This window comes from Psammomys obesus, unplaced genomic scaffold (assembly GCF_907164565.1).
Source record: "Psammomys obesus unplaced genomic scaffold, mPsaObe1.curated_primary_1811, whole genome shotgun sequence".
Classification (NCBI taxonomy): domain Eukaryota; kingdom Metazoa; phylum Chordata; class Mammalia; order Rodentia; family Muridae; genus Psammomys; species Psammomys obesus.
In genome coordinates this window covers 19,499,470-19,519,779 of record NW_026592510.1, presented here as the reverse complement: position 1 = coordinate 19,519,779, position 20,310 = coordinate 19,499,470, and the positions used below count along the sequence as shown (strand labels likewise).

The following is a 20,310-nucleotide window of genomic DNA, read 5'->3' as shown; positions in this document are numbered from 1 at the left end:
GAAAGGGGGAGGAATATTTTTATTGTGCTTTTTATATGAAGAATTCTTGGCTAATCCTCTGCTCATAAATGACTTCTCCAAGGGTTGTGATGATGTCTTTGTGGTAGAGCTCTTGCCTAGCATGCTCCAGGTCCTAGGTCCAATCCCAAGTACCAAAGTAAAGAAACCAACTCCATGATTTCTCTAAGGACTCTCAACAGATGGTACCAGCTGCGGGAGCAGTATAAGGCAAGGTCATGGCTGTGTGTCCCTATTCCCCTGACGACTGCTCAGCCACCCAAGCTGTACAACCGGTGCTGCAGTGTGGTGCTTTAAAAAAAGCATGCTGCAAAATGTAGCCCTGAGAGTGTGTCATACAAAGTGTCCCAAGGCACAGGCTGCCTGGCCAGAGAAAACTATTTCTACTTTAGCTCTGGACCAACTACTCAGACCCCCTTCAATAAATACTAATCGCTGATGCTGAGGTCAGGCTGTTGACATACTTTTTAAAAAACTCTTTTATTTACATCTCTTATATCTCTTTCTCCCTATTCCACCCCAATCCCTTCCAACACCTGGTAGAAGAGAGAAAGAGTTAGTGAGGGAGGGGACACAGTTCTCTTAGCTGCTTCCTGTTGAGCAGGGTCACGAGGTTCCTTGGAGCCAGTTCAATCCTCCTTTCAGGTATCACCAACTTCTTGTCTCTCTGCAACAGCAGCAATCAGAAGACGCAGAGGGGAAGCAGTGGCAGCCTTGTTCTTTCTCAGAGCTCCCAAACATTCTCTGGGCTCCAGCATTTATTCCCTCTCCAGAGTCTTCAGAATTAAACTATCTGCAGCTGGCAAAGAGCCCCTCTCAGAGCCCCCATGAGGCAAATAGTTTGCTGCTGTGGGCCATCTGAATCAGTCCCATATCCCACACCAAAACAAAAACATGGTTATATTCCTAACACCAGGCCCTTCAGAGCTCTTGTTTGATCAGCATCCTTCATTTATTGCTACCTGGTGATGGAGTCAATAGAAAGCAAGATGGCTACCATCACACACACAAAAAAAAATTATTAAATTGGGAAAAGAAGTAGGCCAGTGCATAGGTGTGCTTCTCCCCTGGGATAATCCCTATTGGGTATAGCTTTGTTTTAAAATAATAAACTTCAGGATCAAACCAATGAGGAAAAATCCTTTTTAGTTATAGCAGAACAGTACGTCTGAATGTACTACAGCTGGGTCTCCTGGGAAATTTTGGAATGTCTATATTGTCATAAGAATCACAGGCAGTACTTTGTGTCTACAATTATATATTCATAATTTCTAATTTATGATTGGCTTTGGCTTTATAGAACATGCTACCAGAAAGATCAAGTATTGAACACACCTGTCACCCTCACAGGCTGAGCCACTGGGGAGAGCCTGGACATCTGAGTTCTTATCAACCTCTTCATTTCATCTCGAAGCATTTGAGAATTTGTTATAACATGTTTCCATGCTGTTGTAGTCATGGTTTCTATTGCTGGAACAAAACACCTTGATCAAAAAGCAAGTTGGGGAGGAAAGTGTTCATTTGGCTTACACTTCCATACTGCTGTTCATGTTTAAAGGAAGTCAGGACAAACACAAACACGGCAAGACCCTGAAGGCAGGAGCTGATGCAGATTCCATGGAGGGATGCTGCTTCCTGGCTTGCACGCATGGCTTGCTCAACCTGCTTTCTGATAGAACCCAGGACCACCAACCCCGGGGATGGCCCTACCCACAATGGGCTGGTTCCTCTCCCATCAATCACTAATTAAGATCTGGCCCTATAGCCAGATCTTCTGGAGGCATTTCCACAATTGAGGTTCCCTCCTTTCAGATAACTCTAGTCTGTGTGTCAAGCTGACATAAAATTAGCTAGCACCCACACATTTCAAAAGCTTGTCCTATTTTCAATCAGTACCATTTTCTTCCCTTTTTTTTTTCTTACACTGTTGCTTCCCAACAGATCTTTCAGAAGCTGAAAGATCACATCTTCACCACAAACACAAAGCAGAGAGATTAAACTGGAGGTAGAATGAAGCTATGAACTCTCAAAGCCCACCTCAGTGACAGCTGTTCCTCCAGCAAGACTGTGCTACCTCCCAAAATATTGCTACCACGTTGGGACCAAGTGTCCAAATATCTGATACTCCCCATCAATGGATTACAGTCATGCACTACCAAACCTAGCTTTAACACGGATCCTCTGGCTTGAACTCATGATTGTGTGACAAACACTGTACTGACTGAGCCAATTCCCATTCACTTTTGGCTGATTTTGGCAAATACCAAAGATCATGATTGCTAGATGGCACTGTCAGACTGTGCTTGGCTGTACCCTTCTGAATCTTCCCTGGCAGTGAATGAGGGGTCCTGTTGGTACCATCTCTTTGCTGATGTGTGCTGCTGCCTGTAATCTGGACTCTGGGCATTCTGATAGGTAGGCCTTGGCCTTTTATTTGTTGTTTTAATTTAAAGTTCTCTAGTGACCAACACATGGGGCATCTTTTCCTATATTTATTTACCAGCTATATAATACATCTTGAAATATCAACTCTTGGATCTTTTGCTCATTTTTAAAAGTTTAGGTTGTTGATTTTTCTTAGATCACATTTTAAGCATTTGTTGCTTGTTTTGAATGCCAATCCTCTATCAGATGTGAAATTTGCAAACACTTTTGCCCATCTGTGGCTATACTTTAGCAGAAACCGCAGATTAAAATGTTAACATCTGGAGTGGGATACTGCTCTGTAAACACATTTAATAAAAGATTACACAAAGTAAAATGTTAAACTGGTGGTGGGTTTTGTTCACTGGGACAGGGACGGGTCATCTTCAATTCTGTTTCCAGGCCTAGTGAAGAGCAAGACAAACAGTATGTGTTCACCAAACACCTGCACATTTAGAAAGTATCTTAATTTGCTTAATCTTCATTAATTACTCTTATTAGAGAAAAAGATCTCAGTTTAATTTTTTTCAGATAGAAATTGTAACGGATGAGAAAAACATACAGAATTTCTAATAACCTCGTAATGCTTAGCCAAATTCAGGTTTTCACAATTTTCTAGGTAAAGTAAAATCTCACTGGATCATCCATGCGGTATCTGAATTAAATTGTAATTTTTTTATTTCTGTCCACAAATGTTTCTGTTGGGGAGATTTGTCCTTTAACAAGCTAGCTACCTAAGCATGTGACTGCGTTAACTTGACAGCAGGTCACAGAACGCAGGTCTCTGGCAGGGTGGGTTTGTTTTGTTCACTAGGAGAGAAGGAGATGGCAGTTCCCGTTGTGCTTTTCCCAAGCTGTGTGTAGAAATGCCGAGAAGGTCACTGTTACGGCCATGGTCACAGTACACCTGCTTCCTGCAAGGCTGGACTTCAGTGTGGGTGAGGTTCAAAAGAGGACATGGCCACAGATAATGAAAATGGAGAAGCTGTGTGTGTGTGTGTGTGTGTGTGTGTGTGTGTGTGTGTGCGTGTACAGTCACACATTTGGTTTTTAAGGTGTCCCTTAAACAAAGACATTATTTTTTGACTCATAAAGGAGGCGGCTGGAATCAGCTACTCAGGACTCAAGACACAGCCTGGTGACACCATCTCTGTATCCTCACTCTGCTTCCTCCGTGTTTGGGGATCCTCCTGCTTCCCTGAGAGATGAGCTCAGTAGCTCTAGCATCTTATTTCTCTCAGTTCCTCTGAAGTGAGGATATAGCAAACAGATAGTGAAGAAACTGTTTCCCAGGCTTCTCCTTTTTCAGATGGGTGATGAGGAGGTATCAAGGACTCAAAGCCCCAAGTGAACACTGTTCTCAGAGACAACGCATAGCATCATGTGCTCAGAGAACCACATGTAGATGGACCAGATACGTCATACAATAAAATATCATGCAATAGAATGTCACACAATAAAAAAAGACCAGAGAGATGGAGCAGAGACAAGGTCACAGAGGGTCTTGTATACCACATGAAGAAGAAATTGAGACCTCGGTTCTTTTTGAGATTTTTTTTTTTATTCTTTGATCATTTCATGCATATATATGATGCGTGTTTATACCCACACCAACATACGCCAATCCTAGTGAACCTCCCTGCAGAACACCCCCCTCCGACCTTTAGGTCCTCTCCTTACTTTTCTTGGCTATGATCCACTGAGCCTAATTAGTGCTGTGTACACAGGGCTATAGAGCCATCCACCCGAGCCTGGTAAACCCAGAAGACAGCAAGCATTTCTCGGCACTCCTTCCCAGCCTTCAGCTCTCACACTTTTCTTTCCCCTTTTTCTGGTAATGTTCCCCGAACATTGCAGGGGTTGATGTAGATATTCCTTTAAGGGTGAGCACTCAACAGTCACTCTGTCCTCAGTACTTTGACTACTGCTGAATCTGACCGCTGCCCACTGCAAAAAGAAGCGACTCTGACCAAGAGCACTTCACCAGGGACAATACCAAGCATGAATTCACTCTTGTGAGGTAGCCCTCAAATTCAACTGGAGAGTGGTCTGTTAACCTTTCACAATCATGCCACTGTTTCACCAGTGGGCACATTCCTGGCAGGTCACTATTGTAATATGCCCTGCTGCAGGGTAAATCCACCAATGCCTTTTCTCCCTCAGGGGTCTGCACAGTGCCATTTAGCACTATGAAAGCTAGCCAGCAGAGGATGTTTCCAGGTTAGTTTCAACTTGGCTTTTATATCGTGCAACTGACGGGTATGGGTCTGAAGCAATAGAGTTTTAGCATCTGGCTTTGGTGGGCAGCCAAGAGCAATGGCCACAGCCTGAGTTGTTTGGTGGGGTATCTTTTAGCTTCCTGTAGAGCACCTCATAGGAAGGTATCCCATGCCTGGGACAGAGACTTTCAATTAATAACCCATGTCTTCTGGAGGAAGCATTGCATGACTATATTTTTAAAAAAAATAACAGGGAATCTTTGAAACCATTTATACAAATTCCAAATTTCTGCTTTTGAGAGTTCACTCTGAGAGGAGAGAGATGCTGTGTTACGCGGCTAAGTGACTCAACCTCCCTGAACTGCTTCAGTTGCTGCAATTGTGGAAGGCAGACAAAGCAGTGCTTACAGCAAGGGTTAAATGAGCTAACGCCTAAAAAGTGGTTAGAACGCATATGGTGAGAAGTCAGTATTTACTGCTACTGTCCCTGCCTTTGTTGTTCGAGTTGAATAGTGTGAGAGTAGAGGAATGGAACCTGAAATGTAAACTCATCTGCTCCCATAGCTTGCTGTCTTCATCAGTACCCAATACTGGTTCTCAAAATGCTTGCCCTGGAAACTCAGCCTGCAAATAACTTTATTTTCACTCTAAGAACATCCTCTAAAACATACAAACAGCATCAGATAATGGTTGATATCCAGAGACAGTTAAAAGCCAAGCATGGTGGTGCATGCCTTTGATCCCAGCATGGAAGAGGCAGAGGCAGATCTCTGAATTTAAGACCAGCCCGGTTTACACAGTGAGTTCCATGCCAGCCAGGGCTACATAGTGAGATCTTGTCTCTAAATAAATGAATAAATACCTTTGCTTTAAAACCCTTGTTTTGCTGTATCCTCCAATCCCAACCATTTCATCATAACCGTTAATCTTTTGACAGTGGCCCTGTTTCCCTCAACTGGTGTTTAAAACCTCATGAAACACTCAACTGGGATTCCTCCCACTGGAACACCAAAATTCTGAACACGGCTACTCTACCCGTGCAATGTGCAACAGACCTCACTTTGTCTGAGGTCAGGTTGTTTTGATAATATTTTCAGGAAGCCAGCCCAAACAGGACACTCAGGAACTGGCAGCGGCCCGGGTGAGGGGTGATGAAATGCTATCAGGGTTTGATAAGAAGAGAACATGAAAGAAGCATTATGTAGAGGAGAGGGTGAGTGCCAGGATGCTTTGGGACCGATAGCTTCAGTAACCCAGGAAGACTGGAGAAGAGTTTTGTGAGGTACAGCCAATAAAGTCTGTTAGAGGTAATTTGGTTTATGCAGAGGCCCGTCATAACTGGAACTAGCTTTATTGGGTAGACTCTGGATTTCTAGCCACTGACAAACTTTGCCCACAAAGACCCCTTCAGAGGCAGGGTGCCTGGCTGCAAATACTTTGGGAAAGGGTCACAAGATATTGATGTGCCAGGTCTGGCCCTGTCATTTTAGGAACGATCACTGGAGGTGTTTGGAATTTGGGTCTAGAAAAGCCATTGAGTTCTCAGAGCTTAATACGCTGTTCTGCAGGTGCTTAGAAGCTAAGAATGTTGAGAGCAATGCAGAAGATGGAGGCCTTGTGACATTTCAGAGGGAAGCAAAGACTCGATCAGGGTGATTGAGTGATATGTTTTTAAGATTAAGAAGGCGTTTCTGGTCAGCTGGAGATAGGAATCAGCTGTGACTAACAAGAGACCAGAGCCACTGAAGTGAAACCTTTGCTTTGCTGGGACAGTTGATACTGGAGCTGAGAAATCAGGATGTAGGACCACCAGCAACACTTAGCTTGTCTAGTAGGCTGTACAGATAGAGAGAGGAGCTGGCCTGAGCCTACTGGACAAGCCGTGTGCTATGAATGGCAGAACCCAAAAGGTGTAACTAGCCAGGCCCTTCCGTGTCCCGAAGATCATTAGAAACTCACAGATGTGGCACACGAATTTATGGGATTTAATCCGTACTGTTGGAGTTTGGATTGGCTTTGTTCAGATTGTGTGTGACTGGGCCCTGGTTCTTCCCTCTTGAAAAAAAAAGTATGTAACTTATTTTTTACTGGAGCTCACACTTCGGGGAGTTTAGCTTTTTAGAGAGACCTCAAATATTTTAATGAGTGAAATTTTTAATCTTTTGGTTTTGTTTTTCGAGACTTTGTTTTTTTTTTTTCTTTTTTCCCCTGTGTAGACATGGCCAGGTTGGCCTCAAACTCACACAGATCCACCTGCCTCTGCCACAGGAACGCTGGGATTAAAGGTGTGCGTCACCACCGCCGCCACCTGGCTGAGGGTGAATTTTTAAAGACTGTGGAGCTTTCAATGATATTTATGTCTTATGTTGTGGTGATTTATTAATACAAGATATTGGGGATGATAATGAAAGCAAAAGTTACAGTTGAATGTGTGTTAACAAGGGGCTAATTGTCCTGCTTGGCTTATTGCTAGCTTGAGGCAAGATAGAATTATCTGGGAAAAACATCAGTTGAGAAAATACCACCATCAGACAATCTGTAGGGCATTTTCTTGATTAAAAATTGATGTGGAAGGCCCCAGATTTATGTGGATAGTTCTGCCCTTGAACAGGAAGATCTGGCTGTATAAGAAAGCAAATTGAGCAAGCCTTAAGGAGCAAGACAGAAAGCAGCATTTTTCTATAGCCTCTGCCTCCTGACCTGAGTTCCCACTCTGACTTCTATCCATAAAGGAAAATAAACCCTTCTTTAAGAGCTGCTCTTCCAGAGGACCTGGATTCAATTCCCAGTACCTACAACCGGCAGACCACAAGAAATGTGACGCTTTCTTCTGGTCTCTGCACTGACAGCTCAAACATATGTTTAATTAAAAATAAAAAAAAGTCAAGCAAGCAAGCAAGCAAGAAAGAAAGAAGACAGGTTAGAAATCTGACACACCTACGTTAAAAAAAAAAGTGAACTTTTTTGGGTTTCCTGACATGCCGTTGAGTATCCTGGTCTGTAAGTCCCAGATTGCAATTCCAATTTTTATATTTTTCAAATTAAACTTTTTATGCTTGTAGAAAGCAAATAAATATAAAATAAATTTAATTAATATTCTAACTTTATACCTCAAGGAGATTAAAAAAAATTAGCCCAAAAGTAGCAGTAGAAAAAAAAATGATCAGAATAAAAATCAGTGAAGGCTAGAAAAAAAAATTTAAAAAGATGAAATAAGGGGATTTATTTTTTAATGTTTATTTTCTAATGAACATTATCTTATGTGTATGGGGGTTTTCCTGTATCTATGCCTGTATGCCATGTGTGGCTGTGAGCCACTATGTGGATGTTGAGAATCAAATCCGGGTCCTCTGGAAGAACAGCCAGTGCTCTTAACCTCCGAGCCATCTCTCCAGACCCCAACAAAGAGTTTTTGTTATTGTTGTTAAGTAAACAAATTGAAGAAGCCTTAAACTAGACTAAGAAGATAAAACGGCATAAGATTTAGACTTCTCAGTATTCTCAGTGGTGAGGAAGCAGATACCAAATACTACTATCTCCTAGCTACACGATGATAGACTCTAAGCCAAAATAAATCTACTCTTTCTCTTTTTGTTGTCGTTTTGTTCTTTTGAGACAGGGTTTCTCTGTGTAGCATTGGCTGTCCTGGACTTGCTTTGTAGACCAGGCTGGCTTCAAACTCAGAGATCTGCCTGTCTCTGCCTCTCTCTGCCTCTCTGCCTCTTGCCTCCTGCCTCCTGCCTCTGCCTCTCAAAGTCTTGGACTTACAGGTGTGGACCACCTCGCCTGGCTACATCTATTCTCTTAAGATGCTTCTTGCTAAGTTTTTGGCCTCAGCAACAAGAAAACATAACTCATACAGGAAATTGGCACTAGTGGTGAGATTATTACTATGGTGAACCTGACCACGTGGGAACAATCAGAATGTTCTATACAGAGATTAACACACCATTGTAATGGGAGTTTTCGAGACTAGAATTCAAAGCGAAATCTGTACAGTGAAGCAGGACTCATGAGGTTTCAGAGAAAAAGGACACTATCCCAAATTAGATGAGAGGCTATTCATGTTACATTCTGGCAATGCATCTACCTTGTTTTGAAGTTTTGAGTGAGGCTTAGTGCAAAAACATTATACTAAAGTGGGAAAAAAAAAACCCAAGCCAACTGTCGCTCTTAGGAATCAGTATCATTAGAAATAATCTCTATATTTAAGGAGTGGGTATGATGTAAGAAATTTTGCACATGGGTGTGGCACCATCTCTTGGGACATGGACAACCTACCAGAGGACACATTTCCATAGAAGAGTGACTCTCCCTCCCTCAATAACAGTCAAGGAAGAAAAGTGCCTCTGCTAAGAATGGGGCGTTGGAGGTTCCTTGCCCATCCATGCTGGAATTTTGACTGGACTGATCTTGTGTAGGTCTTACACAAGTAAAGACAGTTGCTGTGGGGAGCTGATGCATATTAGAAGTCATCATTTGCTCTCCCATCCATCCTCCAGCTTTTACATTCTCCTCATCCCCTCTTCTGTGATATTCCCTGAGTCTTGGATGGAAAGAAGTTGATAGAGATGATTCATGCACAGATGAGCAGCCACAGCTACTTATACTTGGCACGTTGACCAGTTATGGACCTCTTCATTAACCTCTACCCACTGCAGAAAGAAGTTTCTGAAAGAAGTTGAGAGTAGTGCCGATCTCCTCCCTGGGTTCTTCACTTCCAACACTGTAAGCCGAAGAACTCCAGGCCTGTGGTCCCTGCGTGGGAAAACTCTGCGCTCCTTTTATGGCTCTTCTCCTATTATCTAATTCTCCTATATCATTGCTGAGAATTAGATAATCTCTGAAGAAATAGCCATGCAACACTGATTTAAAAAAATGTAATTTTTAAAAAAATGCATGTTCTGGAACCCCATTCTTAGAGAAAGACTGAAATATATAAAGATTTGCTTATTTGTGTTTTTTATACACCTATAGAGTTATACAGTGTTCACATGGGTTGTACACAGAGGTGTGCTCTGGCAACGAGACTGAAGGCTCTATTTGTATATACTTATGCTGCTGGGATGTTACAAGGAACCAAACTGGTCTTGTCTGAAAGAAAAATACAATGAAATATTTAAAGGCAAAGAATTAAACGAATCACCAAAATTTCATGCTGCAGACAACCAAAGCAGGCACGATGGTGTAAACCTATAATCCCAGTTTCAGGAAGCAGAGGCAGAATAACAAATTGGAACTAGCCTAACCTAAAATTTCAGATTATCCGGGTATACATAAGGACCTCCGGTCTCAGAAAAATCAACCAAACAAGAAATCTTCACAGAAGGAAATAACCCAGAAGGAGAAATAGTCTTCTGTAACCAGGTCAAACCACTGGTTTGTTGATTTTATTATTTTATTATTATTTTGAGTCAGGGTTTGTCAATGTAACTCTGGCTGTCCTGGAACTCACTATGTAGACCAGGCTGGCCTTGAACTCAGAGATTTGCCTGTCTCTGTCTCCCAAATGCTGGGATTAAAAGTGTGTACCACCACCACCCTGCTGCTTTGTTTATTCAATAATATATCAAAGACATCTTTCTACATAAATTAAAAATATACTTATATATATAGAGAGAGAGAGATGTGAAACAGATTAAAGTAATAAAATGAAAGTGAAAAATGAAAGAAGGTAATTCCCTGGTATCAAATGAATGAGTAAAAAGTAAAACTAAAATCTTTGTATGTTTTGCTATATGTCTGTGTATATGAAAAGGGTATGGATGAAAATGCCAGAATTTTAATCCAATTGCTTCTGAAGAATAGTTTTTCAGGGGTATGAGATCATTCCTTTGTTTACTATTTACTTTGTATTTTCTCTTTAGTAAAGCCAATCATTTCCTGTAATTGATGATGTAAAAAGAATTTTAAGTAAATCTTAAGAAGAGAAGAAAAATCCCTGAAAGAGTAGAACTTACTTCAGGGAAGAGTTAATTATCTTACCCAGAACCTGTTTCTTTGGCATGCAGAGTTGGCTCATGTTGATCTGAAGTGCAGGTGTTTGCAGACATGGGAAAGGCTTGACCAAAAGCCATCCTTTCTAAGAGAGATTTACACACTCCAAAATGAGTCACAGGCCTCACGGTCTCACACCATCTCCCAAGAAAGAAGAAGTCTGACATCTGGCCAGAGAGATGACCACACAGGTCTGTGACTTAGGAGACTTCACCTATAGAGCTAAACAATATTCATCTCTTGCCTTTTTGTCTAGAAGTCCAAGCCCTCAGCTCTTTGGTAAGGTGGGCACACAGTTCATCCATCTTGCCCTTCTGGGCTTTGTATGCATTTGCTCTTAGAGACCTGTCTGCCAGTTAATTCTATAGAAGGAGATGTTTAGATCTTCAGAGGGAAGAGAACAGTTTATTTGCTAATTAATTTTAGTTTTCTGAGATAGGATCTATGTAGCCCCGGCTGCCCTAGAACTCACTCTAGGTTGTCGTCAATCATATGATTTTCCTGCCTCAGTGTCTTAAGCCCTGGAAACCCTGGTAAAAGAATATATTTGAAACTTCTCTATTTGTTAATAGCACAGAAACTCAAAAGTACATAGGAGGCTGCTATGACGAGTTATACACCAATAAATGGGATAATCTAGAAGAAATGAACAAAGTTAAAAAAAATACAACCTATTGAAAACTATGTAATAAAAAGCTGAAAAATCTGAATAGATCAATAGAGTAAATCGAATGAATCAATTACCAAAAATCTTGAGGTTTGCTGGACAATGGCGTACCTTTAATCCCAGCACTCAGGAGGCAGAGGCAGGTGGATCTCCGAGTTTGCGGCTAGTCTACATAATGAGACTCTGGGTTGAAAAACAACAAATATACATACACTCATATTAATTTTTATTATTTTTTAACTAGACAGAACTGGGATATAGCTTAATTGGCATGGTGCTTACCTGGAATGTGCCAAGCGCCACTGAACTGGGGGAGCTCAGTAGACATGTGGACTTTCTGGAAGGCAGTCTGGGAGTTGCAAGGTCTGTGCCATGATACACCCCCAGAACTGCTTCAGCCTCTGACATCCCCTCCTTCTGTGCTGCTGCATCTCTCAAAAATCTGGCATGGTATGAACCCTCACTTTCTGGATGTTTATCCACTCTGATTGAATAATCCTCCTACTGGGTTTTTAGGAAGATGTACTGATGTTTAGATGAATTGATTTCTTGATTATATAATGCCTGATTTGAGTCAAACCATTTTAAAAGTTAAAAAGTTAAAAGAAAGTTGGCAGCTGCAGTAAATACTTTTGTGGACCTCCAGATGCCTCGCTAGGAGACAGGCTTGAGACAGATTTGTGGCTTCGGATAAGCTTTCACTCCAGAGACGGTACCGCGAATCCTGGTATGCACCATAAATATAGGCAAGTTGGTTTGAACTTCCCATGAACCCAGAATATGATGGGGTTACCAAGAAATTTCTAATTTAAGTACAAACTTTAATGTCAAAAAATACAAACTGTTTCACTGTAATTTCTTATACCTTGTCAGCTTATAGCATAAAATACTGTTGTTTTAAATTTACTTTGTATCTTGGAATGAAAGACAGATAAAATTATTGTGCTGAACTCACTATAAACTAAGAGCTAGCTGGAAATGTGTAGCCAGGTCAGTCCTAATTGAAAAGACATTTATCTTGTAACCTCTTGTCCCCTGTTAACCTTTAGGCCTTGTCAACCACTGTCCCTCTGAACTCACTCTGAACTTATGTAATGGATACATAGACAAGAAATATTTAATTTTAATGAAAAAAAATGTAATCTATTATCCTGTTGTATTTTCAAATTCATATGTTTTTGTGATGATTCTCAGACTATGAGGTAACTCCTTTGCTGACGAGAGCTTTGTCTCAGAAGTATAAAAACTATGACCAGACAATAAACATGGGTTGAAGCCCACTGGAATTCTCGTCATTCATGTGTTATAAATATGTAAATAGGTATAAAACTACGTGTTTGCAAGTAAATGTGTCAGTCTGGTTTTTTTGTACATGTTACATGAATGCATGTTATTATTTTGTATTTGTATTTTGAAAACAAAAGCTTCTTTTGTATTGTTCATTGAATATGTATATGAATAGGTACAGGTTTATATGTCTGGCTGTTTGTCTCTCTGTACGTAGGGACTGATACTATGGAAACAGCCATAGCAGCTGGTCAGGAAAGAGGTTTCCCCGAGGGCAGCCTGAACTTACTGCAGTTTCTGCAGAGGGGATGCTAGCTGAAATCAACATTGTTGTCATACATAAGCTTGTGTGAATTTGTTGGTTGAAATTTCTTGTTTCATCCATCTTTTGAGTGAATGTGTGTGTATGAGACATCTTTCTTTCTTTCTTTCCTCTCCTTTTTATTTTTTTTCCTCAAGGGTTCATAAAGGCCTCAAGTCTCTACCAGGGGTCTGAGCTTGGCTTCACAGCTCCAATCAATTAACTCTCACTGTGCTGCCTCAGAGAGAGTACAGAGAGGACCTGGGTACCTTGATCATGGTACTGAGGCAGTAAAGACCAGATAAAAGTGCCTGAGTAAACAAGCCAGGGGCCCTTTGTTTAATTAAGACTGTCTGTTGTTAAGCAATAAAGACATTAGCTAAAGAGCAGCCTTTCTGGAGAGAGTACTGAGGACTTCAGGTGGCTCAATTGGTAAAGCACCTGGCCTTAAGTCTGGAGGTCTGGGGTTCAGACCTAAGCATAGTTATTTTTGAGTTCCTCACCTTCCTCAGCTCTCTTCCCCTGGACCCATCTTAATCCCCAGCACTGTTAAAACAAACAAAGAACCTATAAGAAAAGAAAACTACAGCACAACATACCTGATTATTAATATTAAGTTTCATTTCTGTTGCTGCACTCAAGCACCTGGGTAAAAAACAGCATAAGGCAAAGAGGGTCTTATTTGGCTTATAGATGGGCTCCATGTCTTTATTGCAAAGACATCAAACCAGGAATTCAAAGTATCATACCCACAGTCAAGAGCAGAGTGAGGACAAGTGTATGGTTCCTTATTTGTTAGTTTGCTTCTGCTCAGCTCCAGTTATTAAAAAAAGAAGAAATAATAACAATGGGCAGGACTTGAGTAGACACACTAATAACCAACAGATATATGAAAAGGTGCTTGATTTCACAGATTGTCAAGAAAGTACAAATCACACATGATTGCCTCCCACCCTCTGTAAAACAGCAAACAGCCAAACGTTAAGTGTTGATAACATCATGGATAAAAGAGAGCTCTTTTGTGTGTTTAGTGAGAGTAAAAGCTGACAAATTATATAGAGAGCAGCCTTATAGAATCCCCAATAATTAAAAACCCCAAATGGTGGGTAGCCATCAAAGAGACTGAAATCTGTCTTGGTGAAATCCCTGGACTCCAACTATTGCAGTCATAGTCACAACAGCTGAGGTCTGTTGTGAACATGAGCAAGGGCCTTTGAAACAGATCTTTGCTCTCCTCAGAACCCAACCATCGTCCCCCATCCCAGAGTTGAACTTCTGGTCAGATGTATCCCTGAGTCCTTCCCAATTTATCTCAATTTCCAGAAGTCACAACTCTGCAGGCCTGCACTTGATGGCAGAAACAGAGAGTGTTCCCCAGGCTAAAGCAATCACAACAAGATCAGAAGTGAATTTCCCTACTTAAGAAAAAGTGACTTCTCTGATGCCAGACAGATCTCCAAAATGAGACCTGATCTCAGGTGATCTACCAGAACATTGTTCAACCAAAATTTACTTGGTTGTGTGTATATCTGTCTTGCTTCTTCTGTCTCCCTGTGAAATCCTGAAGCTTTACTAGTATATGGAAGACAGGATTTAGGACACTGGTCCCCTGTTGATGCCCACGTTGGCCTTGCTCAATAAATTATTCTCTTCCTTTCTCACTACTCATCTCTCTCACTGGACTGTTAAAGTGGTGGGTGGCTATATTTGGTTTGTTGGAACTATGCTAGGTATAAGCATTGACAGATAAATAGATGATTAAAATATGGTGAGTGTGATACTGTTCAGCCCTGAAGAACAAGGAAAAGTGTGCAGTGGCAGCAAGGTGGATGAGGCATTACACTAAGGGAAAGAAGCCAGGCACAGCAGAAACAATTCCCAGCCTCTTCGAAATCTGAAGACAACCTCTTGGAAACAACAGAAAGTTGATGGCAGGGGTTGTAAGAGCAGAAAAACAAACAAACAAAAACGGAGGGGATTTAGTTCCAAAGGTATAAACTTCTGGTCACAAGTACAGGGTAATTCTGGTTACTACTGTACTGTGTACTTCAAATTTACTAAGAGTACATATCCTCCTCCCCTCCTTCCCCCCCCCCAACACACATGCCCTCTCTCTCTCTCTCTACACAGGGTTTCTCTGTGTAGCCTTGACTGTCCTGAAACTCACTCTGTAGACCAGGCTGGCCTCAAACTCACAGAAATCCACCTGCCTCTGCCTCCTGAGTGCATCACCACTGCCAGCCTTTCTCTCTTTTTAAAAATGTATTATTTATTGTTTGTGACACTGTGAGTGTGTGGAGGTCAGAGGACAACTTGGAAAAGTCAATTCTCTCCTATCATGTGGGTCCTGGCAATTGAACTCATTTCCTCAAGGCTTGGCAGCCAACATCTTGATTGACTGAGCCATCTCGACGGCCCCTAAGAGTAGATCTTGAGTGTTTTCACTATACATACAAAGGCAATTGCGAAGTGTGATGAATATGCTCATTAACTTGACTGTGGTAATCACCCAGCAGTGTGAGCATCTATCAAGACACCCTGCTATATACTTTAATTACATATAAGTTTTGCTTGTCAATCATACCTCAATAGCGTGGAGGCAAGGAGCAAATCTCTCCTATTTCCTTTTTCTGGCCTTCCAACCCCCATGCTGGTCTTTCTAGCAGGTTCCTCCACCCCTCACATTCCTTGGCAAAACCTACAATTTGCTAATTCACTTAGAAACCTAAAACCCAGCTCAATAGGGCTCAGCCTAACATTAATCCCCCATTCCCTCACATTTCCCAGACTTGCTGCTATTACCAGAGACTACTAGAGATAGATAGATAAAACACAGGCTGCCCTGGAACCAGGGGCTTGAAACTTTGCATTCATGTATTACATGTAGCAATACCTCCTTCTCTGTCTTATGTTTTATTGAGTCTTTCAAGAGGACACATCAGAACTCTTCTCTTAATAGCTTTGAAACTGCCTCTCCCCTCCCAGGCCTAGACATGGCATGGCACTTAGAGAGCCGCTTATGCTCAGGCATAGGGAGGACCTGAGTTTGCATCCACTTAAAAACCAGTGTTGTGCCCAGATCTTAAGGTCCCCAAAGACCACCAGCAGCTGGCCCACGTATGCAAAAGCAAAGAGCTTTATTTATACTTAAGCTAGGTCTCTCCACCATCACCAATGCAGTGGATCAGAGAGGAGAGCCTCCAGCAGCTGCACAGTAGAGTTTTTATTTATGGTTTGAGGAAGGACCGGGAATTTCCGGTTTAACAGTTACGTGATTGGATGACCAAGGCAAGCTTGTTACAAAGTGATTGGCTAACTACCATAACATTGGTAGCGCTATCTGTAGACCTCAGGAATGTTAGGTCAGTGGGCTGCCCAGCACAGATGCCTCACCCTGAGATAAGATAACTTCCCATTCTTGTAGTTCCCTCCAAGCAATTCCTTGGGTGGGAAATTTTACGGTTTTCTTACTCCTGTAACTGGTGACCTATGGCCTAGTTCCTGGGACTGAAGACTTTTGGGGGAGGAGATCAGGCCTGGTCCTTTCACCAGGAACCCCAGTACTTGCTGGTGGAGACAGGCAGATACCTGGGGCTAGCTGACCACTCTAACAAAAGCAGCTAGCTTCAGGCTTAGTGAGCAATCCTGTTTCAAAAGACAAGAGTGATAGAGGAGCATGCCTGACCTCTGGCCTCCACTTTCAAAAAAGTACACATAAATAGACAGACAGACAGATAGACAGACAGACGATAGATTAAATAGGTAGGGAGAGAGGTGAGAGAGATCATTTCAACAATTCCAGAATGAGTGAACTATTATTTCTACCCCTGTAATTTCCCAATGCTTTTGAGAGAGGAGAGAGAGAGCTGGCTAGTGGCGTTGCTTTGTGGAAGAGCCACGCATACATGCCTCCTGCAAAGAAGCATTATATTCAAAGCAAAGCAGCAGCTTTGAAAGGACAGTGGTAGCTGAAACTACAGGAGACAGTTTTGTTTGAAAACAGTAGGTGTTCTTTGAGTTATGCCTGTCTAACTCCTTTGCAAGTTGTTCCCAGAATGCTCCAGGCGATTACGCCTGGGAAGGAAGTGACATTCCCTGCAAGGTGTGTAGAGCATGCAGTAACCTCATGCTAATTCCTCTCAGTTGTTATTCACTCAAGGAACATATTAAAATGGGTGTTCTTTTTTGAGTGGAGGAAAAAACTCTAATAAAAAAACCATTTCTTTCAAATAAAGTCAAATAAGGGAATTCTTGATGTGTCTAAAGACAACAGAACTAAATTATAAATACCTAGCAATATTTAAAGCCAGTGGTATTCATGTTTAGAATTTTTTCAATGGTTTCCTGAAAGCATCTTGGTTTCTATTCTTTTTTTTTTTTTTTTATCAGATGGTTTTTTATTTAAATACTCTTGTTACTTCTTAACTAGCTGGGCACTCCACTGCACCACTATTGATGTCATCTATGATGTCATGAGGGTGGCGGCCATCCACATGGCAGCCCACAGACTGCGCAGTACCCAGGATCTCCTTAATAGTTCCAGAAAGCTCTCTGGCTAAAGAACGGTGTCTCATTTGTCTGGCAATGTTGACAATCTCATCAAAGGTAATATTTCCACTGTGTTTGATGTTCTTCTGCTTCTTTCCGTCTCTTGATGGCTCCTTGAGTGCTTTGATGATCAGGGCAGAAGCAGAAGGCACCACCTCAATCTGGGCCTGTCTGTTCTGGATGGTCAGTTTCACTGTAATCCTCAGACCTTTCCAGTCACTGGTAGCCTTGGCAATGTCATCACCAACTTTTTTTGGAGACAGACCCAGAGGGCCGATCTTGGGGGCCAACGCGGATGTGGCACCGACCTCGCCTCCAGTGCACCTCAAGTACACGACTTTGATCTCGTTGGGGTCGAACTTGGGTGGCATGGTGGAGGTGGCTGGTGTCAGATGAACCCGGATTCGGGACAACCGAAGAAAGTTGCACCTTTGTCTCCTCCGAGCCGAAAGCGGAAAGGCTGGTTTCTATTCTTATCTAATCTTAAAGGTGGGAAATCCTTTACAGGATTTACAGGCTACCCAAAATTCTCTAGTTAGACAAGATCTTCTGTACCACACTCCTCCTCAAAGTTATACCCAAGTTGAGACACTCACATAGAAACTTTGGAAGAAAGTGAATGTTTTCTAGTTCTGTTGATCTCACTGGTAAAGAGTACTTCATCAAATACCCGATACCAAAACAAAACAAAAACATACTTAAAATATCTGTGTATGTATATTAAAGATGTTTTAATTTTCATTTATTTCTGTTTGTACGAGTGAACGCCATGTACAGGGGTATCCAAGGAAGCCAGGAGAGTGTCAGATGCCCTAGAGCATAGTTGCGGAAGGCTGCTGTTAGGCTAGCCCAAGATGGAGTCATTTAAGACACCAAGACAGACCACAACACATGTGGGAACCAGTCCCCTCAGGGAAACAGAAACTGGATGTTTTGCATTTCTCAGAAGTCTGCTCTCCCCTCATCTCCGAAGAACAGCTTGATTACAGCCTCCTGCTATCCTAACAGCCAGAGGCCCTCCTCATAAAACCTTGCTCACAGAAATACCTTTCACCTGTTTTGGTTCTTTTTCTCTTAACGGTCTCCTACTCGACTAAAATCACCCTATAAAACTCCAATAAAAACCTATAAAAAATTCCCTTTTGGCAGGGCTGCTCTCCCTTCTCTTGGAAACAGGCTGAAAGTTCATTCCCCTAAGTAAAGCTTTGTCTTTCAGCCTCAGCAGAGCTCTGGTTCTTTAAGCCTCACAGTAGTGAGTCAAACTGGTGTCCTCTGAAGAACAGTAACTGCTCTGAACCTGAGTCACTTCTCCAACCGAAAAATCATCACCAACCTAAGCACTCTGGGATCTTGAGGACAGACTGATTGATGATGGCCTATGGAAGGGAGACAAGTTTGCATGCCTAGCTCTTCCATAAAGTAACACCATGACCCAGAACTTCTCCCCCGGCCCCAATAGCAAATACATTGCTCTTCTGGCTACTTCAGGCAATTGCTTTACTGGACCTATATACAACTGAGAAATCACATAGCTACTCAAGCGTAAGGCCTTAAAACTGCTACGCCCCACAGCTGAAATCTAAAACATTTTCCGGGAAAGAGTAGCAAGAAGGCGGAGCTCCTTTCTGCTTGAGTAAATAGGCAAGATAAAAGGAGTAAGATTTCCTAAGGCAAACCATATGAGGAAAAGGCTCCAAATACAGATTTGACAACCGATCATTTTATAGGGCCGGAGGGAGTGACCCAAAAAGGTGTAGTTTAAAAACTCCAAGCACTGCTTTCTGCCCAGCATCTTTTTTCTCTTTGAAGATCACGTTGTATGCAGTTTTCCTCAAGATAATCTTTTAAGTACCGAGAATAAATAATTTGAAAATACTCAATAGCACTAAGACTGCGAATTTCATACCTAACCTGCTTTTGACTGTGCTTGGAAAAGGAAAATGCTGGGTCTGGGGATACAGTTTAGTTGGTAAAGTAGTTGTCTGGCAAGCATGTGGATCTGAGTTTGAGCCCCACAAACTATGTAAAAAAAATGCTAGGCATAATGGAAACTTGTTGCAGTACCAGCCCTGAGGAGGGACAGACAAGATGTCTAGCATCTGCAGGCCAACTAGCTTAAGCATAAGCTGCTTGGTAAATTCTAGATCAGTGAGACTCTTCTCAAAGGAGGCGGGGTCGAGTTCCTGAAAACGACACCTGAAGTTTTCCTGTAATGCCTATGCACTCACATACCCACACACACAAATAAAAATAAGCCTGAAATCAGGAGTGATGGCACCTGATTGTAACCCCAGAACCGGGGTACTGGGGCAGGAGGATCAAGGGTCTGAGGCCAGTTTGTCATATACTGTGGGACCACACCCAAGTCAACTAATCAATCAATTAACTTGATTGATGGATCTAGAACTGGGGGAGTAGCTTTGTGACCTTAGCCTGCCTATCATGAGTGAGCTTGATTTGATCCCCAGCACAGAAAAATTATAATAAATCTTTTATAAATGTACAAGTTAGTTACTTGGGTTTTAAGAAAGATCTGAAATCTATCCATTTAGTTATTTCTAGAATCTGTTTTATCTAAAAATGTCTAGAGTCTGTTGTCACTTGCTGAACTCTGAATATAGGAAACACAGCTGAGGGAAAAAGGAGTCTTCTTCCCCAAATACTGAGAGCTTGTTTGGGCCAGATACCATCATGTCTGCACTGTTAAAATACTTCTGGGTGCTTGCAGCTGCATTTTAGATAAAACTGATTCTAAAAAATAGCAAAATGGATGGATTTCAGATCTTTCTGAAAACTTGAATAATTTGTAAACTTGTAAAATATTTTATCAATTTTGTGTGTGTGTGTTG

At 41.8% G+C, this 20,310-nt stretch overlaps 1 protein-coding gene across 1 annotated transcript; it reads right to left on the bottom strand.

Moving 5' to 3' along the window:
• Nucleotides 1–17,293: 17,293 nt before the first annotated feature.
• Nucleotides 17,294–17,899, bottom strand: LOC129681833 (60S ribosomal protein L12-like). Its single transcript, XM_055614012.1, has one exon. It carries the CDS (start codon nt 17,830–17,832, stop codon nt 17,335–17,337), a length of 498 nt encoding a protein of 165 aa, XP_055469987.1. The 5' UTR covers nt 17,833–17,899; the 3' UTR covers nt 17,294–17,334.
• Nucleotides 17,900–20,310: the final 2,411 nt, after the last annotated feature.

Excerpts from the sequence above, each read along its gene's own strand:
- LOC129681833 (XM_055614012.1), bottom strand. The coding sequence starts at position 17,832 with ATGCCACCCAAGTTCGACCCCAACGAGATCAAAGTCGTGTACTTGAGG.